Raw genomic sequence first — 17,171 nt, 5'->3', positions numbered from 1 at the left:
CACATCTGGGCGGCCGCCGTCACCACCGCCGGCCGGGGCAACGTGAGCGACAAGGTGGTGGTGGAGCCCGCTGGGAAAGGTAGGAGCTGGGGGCGGAGCCACCATAGGGGTGGGGTTCGAGGCAGTGGGGCTGGGGCTTCGTTACAGGTGTGGATTGAGGGGGACGTGGAGGAAGTCGGAAGGGGCGGAGCCTCATTAGGGTGTGGATTGAGGGGGACGTGGAGGAAGTCGGAAGGGGCGGAGCCTCATTAGGGGTGTGGATTGAGGGGGACGTGGAGGAAGTCGGAAGGGGCGGAGCCTCATTAGGGGTGTGGATTGAGGGGGACGTGGAGGAAGTCGGAAGGGGCGGAGCCTCATTAGGGGTGTGGATTGAGGGGGACGTGGAGGAAGTCGGAAGGGGCGGAGCCTCATTAGGGGTGTGGTTTGAGGGGACGTGGAGGAAGTCGGAAGGGGCGGAGCCTCATTAGGGGTGTGGTTTGAGGGGACGTGGAGGAAGTCGGAAGGGGCGGAGCTTCATTAGGGGTGTGGTTTGACAGGCCGTGGATGAGTCGGAAGGGGCGGAGCTTCATCAGGGGTGTGGTTTGACAGGACGTGGATGAAGTCGGAAGGGGCGGAGCTTCATTAGGGGTGTGGTTTGAGGGGATGTGGATGAAGTCGGAAGGGGCGGAGCTTCATTAGGGGTGTGGTTTGACAGGACGTGGATGAGTCGGTACGGGTGGAGCTTCATTGGGGGCGGGGCTTTAGGGGGTGGGGATCAAGGAATGACCTGTTGTGGGAGGGCGAAGGGGGGAGGGGAGGGAGAGAGGGCAAGGAGAGAGAGAACTGAAGTGAAAAGAAAGGGGGAAAGCTGACGAGAGAGGGTGAGAGAGGGTGAAGGAAAGAAAGAGAGGGATGGTAGGCTTGGGGGCGGGCCTTGATGGATAAGGGGTGTGACTTGAAGGTGGCGGTGGTCAAGGGGTCATGTGACCTGCTGTGTGAAAGGTTAGCAGGGATGAGCCTCCTCATTCTCCACACACACACGCCACTCGTAACAGTTTAACTCCAGGCTGTTTGTGTGTGTCTGTGTGTGTGTCAGTGTGCGCTAGCTTGTGTGCATGCATGCGTGCTTGCGTGTGTGTGTATTGATTGACAGCTGTGGTATTGATTGTGCGCGGGCTATGTAGCGAGGTGAAGTGTTGTGTTAATTATGGGATGGTGAACTGGGTGTATTCAGTCAACAGGCCCTCTGGGACAGGATGGCTGGTGCAGATCGATAGAGGGGAGGCTAGATGGACTATAGATAGACTGGGAGAGTACACACTGCCTGATTGGTTAAATCATCACTCTATCGGTTAAATATAGTCTAGTGGTGAGAGTGTTTGACTCGAAGCCCGAAGGTTCTAGGTTTGAGCCCCGATAACCGCAGCCAGTACCTTCGGATAAAAGTCTGTGTTTAATAACTACATGGTACAGTTCACTCTATTGGTTAGAACACCTTTTAGAGCAAACACACTTATCCTACAATGTTCGCTGTGGGGAGGAAGACCTTTGAAGAGATTTGATTCAGGCCTGTCCCTCAGCCTTTCCCAGAGCACACGGTAGTTCTGTTTCCTGTTGTGTGTTGTTGTTTATTGTTGTTTCTGGTCGTCATGGTAGCGCCTGCTAAGATCCTGTCGTTCGGCGGCACCGTGACCACGCCCTGGATGAAGGAGGTCCGTCTGCCCTGCAGCTCTGTGGGAGAACCCACGCCCACCGTCAAGTGGACCAAGGAGAGGTCAGAGCCACGCACTAGAACCCACTAGAACCACTAGAACCACGCACTAGAACCCACTAGAACCACTAGAGCCACGCACTAGAACCCACTAGAACCACTAGAACCACGCACTAGAACCAATAGAACCACTAGAACCACGCACTAGAACCCACTAGAACCACTAGAACCACGCACTAGAACCCACTAGAACCACTAGAGCCACGCACTAGAACCCACTAGAACCACTAGAACCACGCACTAGAACCAATAGAACCACTAGAACCACGCACTAGAACCCACTAGAACCACTAGAACCACGCACTAGAACCACTAGAACCACGCACTAGAACCCACTAGAACCACTAGAACCACGCACTAGAACCACGCACTAGAACCACTAGAACCACGCACTAGAACCACTAAAACCACTAGAACCACTAGAACCACGCACTAGAACTACAGACACAGAATAGAACCCACTAGAACCACACACTAGAACCCACTAGAACCACGCACTAGAACTACAGCCACAGAATAGAACCACCGACTAGAACCCACTACAACCACACACTAGAACCCACTAGAACCACTAGAACCACACACTAGAACTACAGCCACATAATAGAACCACAGACTACAACACACTAGAACCACAGACTAGAACACACTAGAACCACAGACTAGAACCCTGTAGAACCACTGACCAGAACCCTTTAGAACCACAGACTAGAACCCTGTAGAACCACTGACTAGAATACACTAGAACTACAACCACAGAATAGAACCCTGTAGAACTAGAAGAACAAAATAGAACCCTCTAGTACGACAGACTAGAATACACTGGAACTAAAACCACGACTAGAACCCTCGAGAACAACCGCCTAGAACCCACATCCAAGGTCAAGGGGACCGGTCAGAACCCACTAGAACCACAGAACCCTCCACAACTAGAACACACTAGAACCCCAGACTATGTTTTGTTATATGCTGATGATGTGGTTCTTGTTAATCTAATAATCAGACTATATATTGTCCTGTACTGATGATGTGGTTCTGGTTAATCTAATAATCAGACTATATATTGTCCTGTACTGATGATGTGGTTCTGGTTAATCTAATAATCAGACTATATATTGTCCTGTACTGATGATGTGGTTCTGGTTAATCTAATAATCAGACTATATATTGTCCTGTACTGATGATGTGGTTCTGGTTAATCTAATAATCAGACTATATATTGTCCTGTACTGATGATGTGGTTCTGGTTAATCTAATAATCAGACTATATATTGTCCTGTACTGATGATGTGGTTCTGGTTAATCTAATAATCAGACTATATATTGTCCTGTACTGATGATGTGGTTCTGGTTAATCTAATAATCAGACTATATATTGTCCTGTACTGATGATGTGGTTCTGGTTGACAGTGAGGATTCAGCCGCCCCGGTTGCACTGGACAAGGAGCGGGTGATCTTATCCAACGGGACGTTGGTGCTGCGCTCAGTGAAAGCAGAGGATTGTGGGTACTACACCTGCACAGCCACCAACACGCTGGGCTTTGACACCATCATCGTCAACCTGGTGGTGCAAGGTGAGTGGCTTCTGATAGCTAGCCAACTGCTAGCTGCTCTCTGCTAGCTGCTAGCTGCAATCTGATAGCTGCTCCCTGCTAGCTGCTCCTGGTAGTGACTGTTGAAGTTAAGGGGGTTGTTTGTGACGTTTTGATCAAATAAGTTAGCATTGTATTCATGTTTATATATTTCAGAAAAGACAGGAAATAATCCTAGAAGTATTATTCAATTGTCACAAACAGAATGTAAAGGACAGTGATAGAAATTAAAAAATGGATACTTTTTTTGCATGAATTAATTAATTAATCCATCAAATATAACTATTCACCGGTCCAAGAAGCAGCAAAGTAAATATACATTTATAAAAATGCATGTACAAAACAAAACAATGCACCCAACGTCCCCAACGGTTGAGAGAGACGCAGCTGAGGTGAGCGCTGAGCTTTACGGACATTTAGATTTTAATATTCATCCTGATTTGTCGGTTGCAGTGCCGCCTGACCAGCCCCGTCTCACAGTCTCCACCACCTCCACCTCCTCCATCACCCTGGCCTGGATCCCTGGGGACAACGGGGGGAGCTCCATCAGAGGTGACAGCACCTCACGCTTTAGCTCCACCTCCGCCGCCGCCGCCGCCGCCTGACGGATGGGCCGCGGCCCCTCATTCATCTCACCGCTCCTCTCGGCTCATTTACATATGTGTGCTTATTTAAACGTTGTGTGTTGCAATGTGTCCTCCCTGTTTTCACTCAGTCGGTCTTATTGTCAGAGCAGCCCACTGAACAGCTTCCCCTCTGCTACATGAACAAAAAGACACATTGATTTACATTCTGATACTCTGTCGCCCTCTGGTGTCAGAACGCTGGAACAGCAGGGCGGGATTCCACCAGGTCAATGTCGAGTCAATCTGATCTCCCCAGCCCCCTATTTCCAGCTCCGGTCTCAAAGGGCTTCCCAGGCCCCTCATGACCCTCCTCCCCCCCCCCCCCCAGGCCTAAGCCCTCTAAAGGAGAGCCCAGAGAACAGGCCTTGACAGGGAACGCTGACCCTCTGTGTGTCCTGCAGGCTTCGTGCTGCAGTACTCGGTGGACAACACGGAGGAGTGGCGCGACGTGTTCATCAGCTCCAGCGAGCGCTCCTTCCGGCTGGAGAACCTGCGCTGCGGCACCTGGTACAAGGTGAAGCTGGCCGCCAAGAACAGCGTGGGCTCTGGGCGCATCAGCGAGATCATCGAGGCCAAGACCCACGGACGAGGTAGGGCTCGGTCAGGGTCCTGGTCTAGCCTGGGGTCTGGGTCTGGGTCAGGGTCTGGGTCTGGGTTAGGGTCTGGGTCTGGGTCTAGCTAGGTCAGGGTCTGGGTCTAGGTCAGGGTCTGGGTCTGGGTTAGGGTCTGGGTCTGGGTCTAGCTAGGTCAGGGTCTGGGTCTGGGTCTAGCTAGGTCAGGGTCTGGGTCTAGGTCAGGGTCTGGGTCTGGGTCTAGCTAGGTCAGGGTCTGGGTCTAGGTCAGGGTCTGGGTCTAGGTCAGGGTCTGGGTCTAGGTTAGGATCAGGGTCTAGGTTAGGATCTGGGTCTAAGTCAGGGTCTGGGTCTAGGTCAGGGTCTGAGTCTGGGTTAAGGTCTGGGTCTAGGTTAAGGTCTGGGACTAGGTTAGGATCTGGGTCTAGATTAAGGTCTGGGTCTAACCTGTGATCTGGATGCAGGGTCTAGGTTAATGGTCTTTGAGGCGTGGGTCCTAGCTCTTCATCCACAGGGAGGCGGTCCTCAGAGCGTTGAGTGCGTGGAGGGTAACCCCCAGTGTGTGTCTCCACCCCGGTCCCTTCCTTCCTCCAGAGCCCGTGTTCACCAAGGACCAGCCCCTGCTCACCCACATCAACTCCAGCCACGCGGGCCTCAACCTCCAGGGCTGGACCAGCGGGGGGTGCCCCATCACCGGCCTGCTGCTGGACTTCAGGCCCAAGGGCACGTGGGCGTGGCAGACGCTGAAGGCCAACGCCACGGGCCCGCTGGTCCTCAGCGAGCTGCGCGAGGCCACCTGGTACGAGCTGAAGATGAAGGCCTGCAACAGCGCCGGCTGCGGGAACCAGAGCTCCCAGTTCGCCACCACCGACTACGACGGCAGTGAGTGGCTCCCATTCACCTCCTTGTTCTTCACCCCGGCGCTATTTATCACTCTTCCTTGAAATGAGTGCACGATAACAATCCCTCCTGAGGCGCTCTCTGTCCCTCTGATGTCGTGTCCTCTCCAGCCCTAAGCCCAATGCAGACGGGCAGACGGGACATTATGCTTACAGCCCGCTGCAGTCACGCTGGGCCCATGCCGCGCTCCGTTTGTCCGATCAGATCCTAGTTCTGGTTTGTGTCGTGCTACAAATATGAGGGATGGGTCGTGACAGCCATGTCAGTGCGTGTGCACATGAGGCGTGGCTCTCTAGTGAACACGCCCTACGTGTGTGAACACAGTGAGACCGTTTGGAGCACGCTGGGCCTTTCATGCAAGCAGAGGGGCCAGTGCCCATGTAATCAGACTGGTTTTTGATATACATCGCAGTGACTAAAAATAATGCCTGGACTCTCCTTATTGTTAGCCAGCCAGCACATCATCACTCATTTAAAATGTTTTTCCTGTATGTATTGATGACATTTATGGCTCCCACTCTTCCGCGGTTATTAAGGAAGTTTGTTCTTGCCCTCTGGGTGGCTTGGGTCAGAGGGGTGTCATAGCTATACCTCTGATTAAGGGCAACGCAAATACAATTGAATTGAAGTGGATAGAGTGTGATATTCGGTGTGAACGTGTGTGTCCCGTGTTTTAGGCACCATCCCGCCCATCAAGTCGGCCCGCGGCGACGGCGACGACGTCAAGAAGCTGTTCTCCATCGGCTCGCCCGTCATCCTAGTGAGCATGGGCGTCGCCCTACTCTTCATCATCCGCAAGAAACGCAAGGAGAAGAGACTGAAGAGACTCAGAGGTGAGGAGGAGGAGGAGGAGGAGGGGGTGGGGGAGGAGGGGAAAAGAGGAGAAGGAGGAGGAGGAAAGGAGGAGGACGAGGAGGAGGTGGGGTAGGAGGCGGAGAGGGGGAAGGAGGAGGAGAGGAGGAGGAGGAAGGGGAAGAGAGGAGGAGGAATGTGTATATTTCTAGGATCTGTGATCTAATGAAGAATTTGTCTTTCAGATGCAAAGAGCCTGGCAGAGATGCTCATCAGGTACGAAACTCATTTCATACATGTCATCTTATGCTATGTTATGTTATGTGATGTCATAGGCGTGTTATATGGAACTAATTCTCATGTCTGTGTGTGTGTGTGCGTGTTTGTGTGTGTGTAGCAAGAACAACCGCAGCATCGACACCCCGGTGAAGGGCCCACCCCAGGGGCCGCGGCTGCACATTGACATCCCCCGCGTCCAGCTGCTCATCGAGGACAAGGAGGGCATCAAGCAGATAGGTAGGGTTCACCCTGATCACTACTCACTAACTAGCAGGGCATCAAGCAGATAGGTAGGGTTCACCCTGATCACTACTCACTGACTAGCAGGGCATCGAGCAGATAGGTAGGGTTCACCCTGATCACTATTCACTAACTAGAAGGGCATCGAGCAGATAGGTAGGGTTCACCCTGATCACTACTCACTAACTAGCAGGGTATCGAGCAGATAGGTAGGGTTCACCATTATCACTATTCACTGACTAGAAGGGCATCGAGCAGATAGGTAGGGTTCACCCTGATCACTACTCACTAACTAGCAGGGCATCAAGCAGATAGGTAGGGTTCACCCTGATCACTACTCACTAACTAGCAGGGCATCGAGCAGATAGGTAGGGTTCACCCTGATCACTATTCACTAACTAGAAGGGCATCGAGCAGATAGGTAGGGTTCACCCTGATCACTATTCACTAACTAGCAGGGCATCGAGCAGATAGGTAGGGTTCACCCTGATCACTATTCACTAACTAGCAGGGCATCGAGCAGATAGGTAGGGTTCACCCTGATCACTATTCACTAACTAGAAGGGCATCGAGCAGATAGGTAGGGTTCACCCTGATCACTACTCACTAACTAGCAGGGCATCGAGCAGATAGGTAGGGTTCACCCTGATCACTACTCACTAACTAGCAGGGCATCGAGCAGATAGGTAGGGTTCACCCTGATCACTACTCACTAACTAGCAGGGCATCGAGCAGATAGGTAGGGTTCACCCTGATCACTACTCACTAACTAGCAGGGCATCGAGCAGATAGGTAGGGTTCACCCTGATCACTACTCACTAACTAGCAGGGCATCGAGCAGATAGGTAGGGTTCACCCTGATCACTATTCACTAACTAGCAGGGCATCAAGCAGATAGGTAGGGTTCACCATGATCACTATTCACTAACTAGCAGGGCATCAAGCAGATAGGTAGGGTTCACCCTGATCACTACTAAATAACTAGCAGGGCATCAAGCAGATAGGTAGGGTTCACCCTGATCACTATTCACTAACTAGAAGGGCATCGAGCAGATAGGTAGGGTTCACCCTGATCACTATTCACTAACTAGCAGGGCATCAAGCAGATAGGTAGGGTTCACCCTGATCACTATTCACTGACTAGAAGGGCATCAAGCAGATAGGTAGGGTTCACCCTGATCACTATTCACTAACTAGCAGGGCATCGAGCAGATAGGTAGGGTTCACCCTGATCACTATTCACTAACTAGCAGGGCATCAAAACGATTGTTATGGTTCAACATTATCACTATTCACTAACTAGCAGGGCATCAAGCAGATAGGTCGGTTCACCATTATCACGAGTAACTATCAAGCAGGGCATCAATAAGATAGCTCTGGTTGTACATTATCACTATTATCCCTTATTGCTCAAGGGGAAAGAGTATATATTATTCACAAATCCAGATGATCCATATGTTTGTGTTGTTAAAGTCTAACCTCCTAGTTTGTTCCTTCCTGGCTTGTAATAGGTGAGGACAAAGCGGCGGTACCGGTGACAGACACAGAGTTCAGCCAATCGGTGAACCCGCAGAACTTCTGTACGGGGGTCTCCCTCCACCACCAGGCCCTCATCCAGAACTCTGGACCTCTGATAGACATGTCGGACATCCGCCCCGGAACCAGTGAGTTCACATCAACCTCTTGCATACCAGACCAACCGCGTACTATGTAAACCACTCAGGTGTGCCTTAACGAGATATCTAGACCACTCAGGTGTGCCTTAACGAGATATCTAGACCACTCAGGTGTGCCTTAACGAGATATCTAAACCACTCAGGTGTGCCTTAACGAGATATCTAAACCACTCAGGTGTGTCTTCACAAGGCATCTAAACTAATCAGGTCTGTCTAAACGAGGAATCTTAACGACTCAAATGCCGGTTGCACCCTTTATATACTACTGAGTCTGTACTTCTTGGCATTAATAGTCAGTACTTCTTTAATATAAGAGTCGGTATGTCTTTACTATAAGAGTCAGTAATTCTTTACTATAAGAGTCTGTACTTCTTTACTATAAGAGTGAGTACTTTACTATAAGCATCTGTACTTCTTAAGAATAAGAGTGTGTACTTCTTCAGTACTGTACAGTATAGCATCATAGTGTAGCAGCAGCTTCATGCCCAGAAGCCTGACCCCAGCCTCTCCCCCCAGACCCGGTGTCCAGGAAGAGCATCAAGTCGGCCCACAGCTCCAGGAACCGCTACTCCAGCCAGTGGACGCTGAGCAGGCCGGGCCAGAGCCAGTCCACCGCCTCGGCCAGGACCCTCACCTCGGACTGGCGCACCATGGGCTCTCACGGCATCACGGCCACCGAGAGCGACAGCTACAGCGCCTCGCTGTCGCAGGACACAGGTGGGCGGAGCCCTGACGCACCACGCCCACACCACGCCCACACCTCGCCCACTCACGCTAGGGCGGCTCGATTATGGAACAAACCATCATCACGATTATTTTGGTCAACATTGAAATCACGATTTTTTCAAACGATTATTTTTGAGTTTTGAAAACATGATGTGTTTATTCAGTATGTCTCTCCCAAAGATGACTTCAAAAAGAAAATGTTCAAATTTAAAATAATGTGAAGATATGTATCCAGATGTTCTGGATCAATTTAAATAAATAAAAAAATAAACTAAAACTCGATTATATTAGTTTTGTGATCGTTTCACGCTAAAATCGAAATCACGATTTAAAATTCTATTAATCACCCAGCCCTAAGTCACGAGGGTGCTGTTTCTAGTGCACGTCCCGGGTTCCTCCTGCAGCGTGACCGACTGCCGTGTGTCTTCCAGATAAGGGCCGTAACAGCATGGTGTCCACGGAGAGCGCCTCCTCCACCTACGAGGAGCTGGCCCGCGCCTACGAGCACGCCAAGCTGGAGGAGCACCTGCAGCACGCCAAGTTCACCATCACCGAGTGCTTCATCAGCGACAGCTCCTCGGACCAGATGACCACCGGCACCAACGACCCGGCCGACAGCATGACCTCGCTCAGCACGCCGTCGGAGCCCGGCATCTGCCGCTTCACCGCCTCGCCGCCCAAACCCCAGGACTACGACCGCGGCAAGAACGTGGCCGTGCCCATCCCCCACCGAGCCAACAAGAGTAAGATATACATTAAACACTGCTATATATTATTAGATATTATTATATATAGGGCCGTTTCAAGAACGTGGCAGTGCCGCGGCAACAAGATTAAGATATACATTAAAAGTCTTAAAAAGTCTTAAATTCATGTTTCTAAACGTAAGGCCTTAAAAAGTCTTAAATTCGTTACAAATGTCATATGCTGGTCTTAAATACTGTAACTAAAGGTCTTAAATTTGTCGGAGCAGGACTATATATTTTTTTATTTGGGACTTTTCAGGAACGCAATGTAGAGAGGCTTCTTTCTTGCTAGCCGCATGTATAAACGATTATCTGCGTGCTTGCTAGCTAGTCTGCGACAATGGGTAGGTGAAAGTTCAAGGACAGTTGGCTGGAAGACGTCCGTTTCCGAAGTTGGCTCGCGTCTGTTGCCAACCCCCACCATCGCGTGTTTTAGGTCTTACATTTCATTGAAGGTGGTATTAAAAAGGTCTTAAAAAGTCTTACATTTGACTTTCTGAAACCTGCAGATACCCTATGCTGAGACATTATGATATATAGGGTTAGAACGTGCCCACCCCCACTGCGCCAACAAGAGTAAGATATACATTAAACAACAGAATATATTACTGTATATTACTAAAAACGATTAAACATTAATATAGATAAGACCGTGTCAAGAACGTATCACTGCCTGTCCCCAAACAAGGGTATGATATAAACATTTAACAGTTATATTAAATATATGGTATTATATATATCATATTATAGATATTATATTATAAATATTATACATATTATATGATATATATATTATATTTTATGTATTTTATAATATAGATATTATATGTATTATTTTATGCATTATTTTATAGATATTGTATTATATATATTATTTAATATATATTTTATTATATATATTATGTGTTTTATTTTATAGGTATTTTATATATATTTTATTATATATATTATATGTTTTATTTTATAGGTATTTTATAGATATTTTATTATATATATGATTTTACATGAATATATATCCTGGTCCAAGAGGGAATGTTAGACTGAATGTGGTGAAGAAAATACAGGAGACTTTACATTCATTAATCCCCTTCAACGCACATCTTTACCTCACTGTATCTCTTACTCTATCTTGTATCTTTAACTTCTTCTATTTTTTACTCTATCCTTACCTCACTGTATCTCTTACTCTGTCCTCTATCTTGGAAATTTACTGTAACTCTAACTCTATCTTGTATCTTTAACTTACTGATTCTCTTACTGTAGTATCTTGACCTTACTGTAACTCTAACTCTATCTTGTATCTTTAACTTACTGATTCTCTTACTGTAGTATCTTGACCTTACTGTATCTCTTACTCTATCCTCTTTCTTGAATCTGGACCTTATTGTATCTCTTACTGTAGTATCTTGACCTTACTCTATCTCTTACTCTATACCCTATCTTGTATCCTAACCTTAATGGATCTCTTACTCTTACTTGTGTCCTCACCTTACTGTATCTCTTACTCCATCTTGTATCCTCACCTTACTGTATCTCTTCCTCTGTCCTCTATCTTGTGTCCTTACCTTACTGTATCTCTTACTCCATCTTGTATCCTCACCTTACTGTATCTCTTACTCTGTCCTCTATCTTGTGTCCTTACCTTACTGTATCTCTTACTCTGTCCTCTATCTTGTGTCCTTACCTTACTGTATCTCTTCCTCCATCTTGTATCCTCACCTTACTGTATCTCTTACTCTGTCCTCTATCTTGTGTCCTTACCTTACTGTATCTCTTACTCTGTCCTCTATCTTGTGTCCTTACCTTACTGGATCTCTTACTCTGTCCTCTATCTTGTGTCCTTACCTTACTGGATCTCTTACTCTGTCCTCTATCTTGTGTCCTTACCTTACTGTATCTCTTCCTCCATCTTGTATCCTCACCTTACTGTATCTCTTACTCTGTCCTCTATCTTGTGTCCTCACCTTACTGTATCTCTTACTCTGTCCTCTATCTTGTGTCCTCACCTTACTGTATCTCTTACTCTGTCCTCTATCTTGTGTCCTTACCTTACTGGATCTCTTACTGTATCTTGACCTCACTGTATCTCCGTCTGTCCCGGCCCCCGCCCGCTCCACCAGGTGAGTTCTGCAACCTGCCCCTCTACATGAAGTCCGACCCGTTCTTCCGCAAGCAGAGCGAGCTCCAGGACCCGTGCCCGGCCGTGCCCCCCCGGGAGGCGTCCATCCGCAGCCTGGCCCAGAGGGCCTACCACACACAGGGGCGCCACCTGACACTAGACCCCGCCAAGCAGGCCCTGACGCTGGGCCACTCGGGCCTCAGCGGCCTGGGCCTGGGCTCGGGCACGGCCACGCTGCCCCAGAGGACCCTGGCGGCGACGGCCGCCACCGCCTCCACCTCCAGCACCGGCAGCAACCCCGCCCCCAGCAGCAAGGGGGGCTCCCGGGACTCTCTGCTGGAGAGCTCCACCTCCGCGCTGGGCCGGCTGCAGAAACAGAGCGGGGGGGGCGCGGGGGCCTACTCCAAGTCCTACACGCTGGTGTAGCCCCGGCCCCCCCCCCGCAGCCCCCCCAGGCTCCCTGGTGGACCCCCCCGGGGGCCAGGCAGAGCATGGCCGCGTCTTCCCGAGACACCGACAGACACCGCGCTGACCCCGCCCCCCCCACCCGGGTCCGACCGCGAGGGGGCCGCCTTCAGCTCAGCGTGGGCCGCGCAGTCGTCGGCAGAGGACCGGGAGCCCCGTCCTTATTGGTCGATGCGGTCGGAGCGCCGATGCTCCGTAGCTATGGCGACCAAGTCTACTGACCCGTGTGGCCCACACTCACACACACACACACACACGCGCGCGCGCGCACACACACACACACACACACACATGCACTGTCTCCATTGCTTGAGCGTTTCTCAATATTGACAGGAGTTCTGATTTAAGTTGCCGGTTTTCATCTCCTCCTCTTGGCGTTTCTCTCGATGTCCACAAGATGCTCTGCTCCTGGAGGTCAAAGTTCGTCTCCCTAATCCCCCCCCCTTTCCAGCGTGACCCTATCCGACAGCTTGTCCAATCATCAAAACCCAAATGACATAGCTAGTATTTCTCGCAATACAAATAGAGAATATTTGGTATTATAACAGATTTTACATAAATGCATATATATATATTTTTATGTAGGTATATTATTGACATCTAACTAAAATTATGACAAAGTATTAATAGCATATACTACGCTAGTGTAGTGGTATATATATAACAACTTTAACATTGAATCTATTGTTGAATTTAACAAAGACAATCGCTCATTCATTTAAAGAGCAGTTATAAAGAAGAGTCTATAAACAGGAAGTACTGTCTGTTACTGCGTGTTGATTGGTTCCCTGTCATGTGAAGACAGGAAGTGCCAATCTCCACGACCCAAAAGTAGAACCACAGAAAGATTTCCTCTAATAAAGAAAAAAGTATTAAAGACCAGACCGTATTCCAGCGCAGGTCGATAGATAAATCCATACATTTATTTATTGACCAATATTCAATGTCATTATTGCTGGTGCAGCCACCTGAACTTCCCGTCTGGGATTAATAAAACACCATCTTATCTTATACTATCCTATGACTCAGCGACTGGTAGCTATCTGCGTTTTGACCAGTGGTTTCAACTGGTTCACAGCGGTAATCTTTGCACAGACACGCAGGTGTTTGTGTGGTAAACACGCGTCACGGTAACGGTAACACACGCTACCAACCTCTCTGATAGACTCTGAGTAGTCAGCCGAAGTATAGTCACGGACAAGCAGCCGTAGGACTCCCAATCATGTGAAGAAACAGGGATATGAGTTCTGATCCAGATTCTGGTATATGATGTTCTGATCCAGATATTAACCTACTGATCCAGATTCTTGTATATGAAGTTCTGATCCAGATACTATGATAATTATCCAAATTCTGGTATATGAAGTTCTGATCCAGATACTATGATGATGATCCAGATTCTGGTATATGATGTACTGATCAAGATACTAGTATATGATGTTTTGATCCAGATTCTAGTATATGATGTACTGATCAATATTATAGTATGCTTTACTGATCCAGATACTATGATAATGATCTAGATTCTAGTATATGATGTACTGATCCAAATACTATGATTCTGATCCAAATACTAGTAAATTATGTACTGATCCAGATACTATGATACTGATCCAGATACTATGATACGGATCCAGATACTAGTATATGATGTTCTGATCGAGATACTATGATACTGATCGAGATACTATGATACGGATCCCGATTTTAGTATATGATGTACTGATCCAGAAGAACTAGTATTTGTCAGGGAGCTTGGTACAAAATATATAATGCACTCAGTGGTACTACTGCCCTGTCTAAAGTACTGTCTGTGTTCTCCATCATGTACATGTACTACATATAATGAAGTACTACATATAATGAAGTACTACATATAATGTACATACTGGGATGGGTTTTGAAGCGTCTCCATCATGTGTTTCTCCTTATTTATTCACTCATCTCCAGCGTCGCTTGTTGTCTTGGTCTGCATACGGGGGGGTGGGGGGGGGGGGGGGGATTCACAGTTTTTCTTTATTTCATTCATCAAATTTCAGTTCTTTATTCTACAATGTTTGTTTCAGTGGCCAAACGCTTACAAGGCTGCCAGCCTTGGTACTGCAGTACTCACTACTACTACCAAATACTGCAAGCCAGTACTGAAATACTATGAGCCGGTACTGCATTGTCACTCTGCAGTACTGCAGTATTAGCACTACTGCATTACTACCCACCATTTTAGCAGTACTACCGACAATTATTTCTGCAGTGTTACTCAGTCGTACTGCAGAACTACCCATCAGTACTGCAGTGTTACTCAGCTGTACTGCAGTATTACCCATCATTACTGCAGTGTTACTCAGCAGAACTGCAGAATTTCTAAGCAGTACTGCGGTAATCCCCGCCAGTACTGCAGTATTACTCAGCAGAACGGCAGTACTCCTGGTCAGTCCTGGGCCCATTCAAGCCCAGAGAACCAGGATGTCTCTGATGTTGTGTAAATACAGGTTGGCCTCACCGGAAGCCTCTCTCCCCATCTTCCTCCTTCTGTCCAGCTCATCCAACGGTTCCACCCTTAACTCCGCCATCGCTTCCTTGTCAGTGTTGTTTATAAAAACACGTGTACATAAAATACAGTTTTGAATTAAGAGCTATTTTCTTCAACCAGGGCATCTATCAGGATCCCGTGCCCCAACGCCAGAATTTGAGACAAGATCAAGGATATGATTTTATTTCAGTAGTGAGCAAAATGCATTTTTCTTTCCCTTTATGTTTTTGATACTAATTTGTTGGATTTTTATTCTTTTTTTAAAAGGTATTTTGATGTTGTCGCTTGTACTATTTTCCTTTTCTTTTTTTTTTATATAATTTTGTATTTTTTGTTCATCCTCAAAATACGTCATTGCATGCTTGCTAAAAGGGAAATTTGACGGATAAAAAAATGTATGAAAAAGTGAAATAAAAAAAGAAAAATGTCGAGGGCCCCGGGAACATTTGTTTGAGTTGCTTGTTACAGCAGATGCTTGTGTTCAAACGAACATTTTATATGAAAAGAGACAAAAAAATAAAAACATTCTAACACCTTATGCAATAAAGCTATCTTTCATATTCCACGCTTAATGTCTTTTCTAAACGCAATCGTATTCTGGAGTCCACATCTATATTTATTCATTAATATATTCATGTATTTAGCACTTTCTTTTTACCCCTCCCCCTCAGAAGATGAAAATCGTTGGAAAAACTCCCGCCAGAATAACACTTTGTTCAGGTCAATACAAGTCAACCAGATGGTTCAACGTTAACCTGTGTTGTACAATTTGACGAATGATGTCTGTAACGCAATGTACACACATTACCTTCCCTACAGCCATTTATCCACCAGGTGGCAGCAGGCTCCAAGCGTACCGTGTCGGCGGGTCGGGCCCTGGCTCCGGCCGGGTGGGCAGCCATCTATGACGGGTAGGTGGTAAATATTTCATACAGTCTTTTTTACGTCAGCACATCGATGCATAAACTCCTAATTACCTGCGCGTCCAGTTACACCAACACAACCCGCTCCTGAATTAACTTGGTAGTGTGAGGGCCACAGCTGGTATTGTTAAGAACTCGTTGTAGGTATTTTGAGTAGCTAGTCATTTATCTGAGTCTAGCGCTAGCCCTTTGATTTGTCCTAAGCCAGTTAAGGAATTTACATCTCCACTAAAAAAGGATATCTTGGCCTACAGGACTACTAGGCACATTCGGTCCGAACCCAGAATGTTTTAGGGTTGAAACATAACCACTAATCCCCTCTCTTGGCCATTAACAAGATGTTAAAAACAGTATGACCGGTTCCACCTTGTTTAACATGCTAATCAACAGCCCATAAGGGTTTTGTTTAGTGACCATCTGGTTGTGATAGATTCATGTAATGTTAATATATCTGAAACATAGCATGTCTATCTGGCGTCCATCTTCTGAGCAGCTTAGCTTGGTTTTGTAAATTAAACCCATAACATTAGGCCTAAATACATGCTAGAAGATTGATATGAAGCCCTCAATCATGTAGAAACCAATAGAAACGGGTTGAAATAAAGACCCAAACACATTTAGAGGTCTATGGACAAGTTTACAAGATTTAATTTATTAACTATTATACAGTTCACATAAGGCCTTCATCTTGAAACACCATTTCAGTCAAACTAAATCCATGGTTTGCTTTTATGCACAGTACTTTAAATCTGACAACTTTTTACGCATTTATTTCATGATTTCACTTCATTTGTTTAACTCGCCGGGGGTTCCTGTTTTCAGACCGCGATTGACCTCACTCCACCCACGTGTTCTTGAATCATGCACTGAACCGAAGCGACCTTAAACCATTCACAAAATCGTAAAAATGGACTTTCAATCATCGAAATACACACTAGAAATGTTTTATACCATCATCGACTATAGGGCACCCTTCCTTCCCCCCACCCGCCCATCTCGTCCGGTACGAGACCAGAGGAGGTTCATCATCATGTCCTCCAACCAATCACATTTTAACGGAAGTCATTGGTGTCTCTCTTCACCTTTGACCTCTTATTCCCTCACCCTCCTCCCCCCCAAACAAACTTCACAATGCTACAGTTTGACCTCTGAACCCCGATAGGCCCGTGATCACATGACTGACTTTAACAAATTCAAGATTTGATAGCTCCTTTAAGTACCGGTGAATGATTCTT

General features: G+C 47.3%; 1 protein-coding gene across 1 annotated transcript; it reads left to right on the top strand.

The window, feature by feature from the left end:
* Nucleotides 1–6: 6 nt before the first annotated feature.
* On the top strand, nt 7–15,576 carry LOC132462090 (cell adhesion molecule DSCAML1-like). Its single transcript, XM_060057686.1, has 13 exons — nt 7–79; nt 1,636–1,753; nt 3,161–3,324; nt 3,796–3,894; nt 4,370–4,558; nt 5,135–5,422; nt 6,118–6,273; nt 6,478–6,508; nt 6,630–6,748; nt 8,263–8,415; nt 8,944–9,144; nt 9,585–9,896; nt 12,020–15,576. The coding sequence occupies exons 2-13, from the start codon at nt 1,683–1,685 to the stop codon at nt 12,442–12,444; spliced, it is 2,208 nt and encodes a 735-aa protein (XP_059913669.1). The 5' UTR covers nt 7–79; nt 1,636–1,682; the 3' UTR covers nt 12,445–15,576.
* The last annotated feature ends 1,595 nt before the right edge of the window (nt 15,577–17,171 follow it).

Source organism: Gadus macrocephalus, chromosome 7 (assembly GCF_031168955.1).
Source record: "Gadus macrocephalus chromosome 7, ASM3116895v1".
NCBI classification, from domain to species: domain Eukaryota; kingdom Metazoa; phylum Chordata; class Actinopteri; order Gadiformes; family Gadidae; genus Gadus; species Gadus macrocephalus.
Note: the sequence above shows the minus strand (reverse complement) of the source record. Positions and strands in the feature narration are given on the sequence as shown.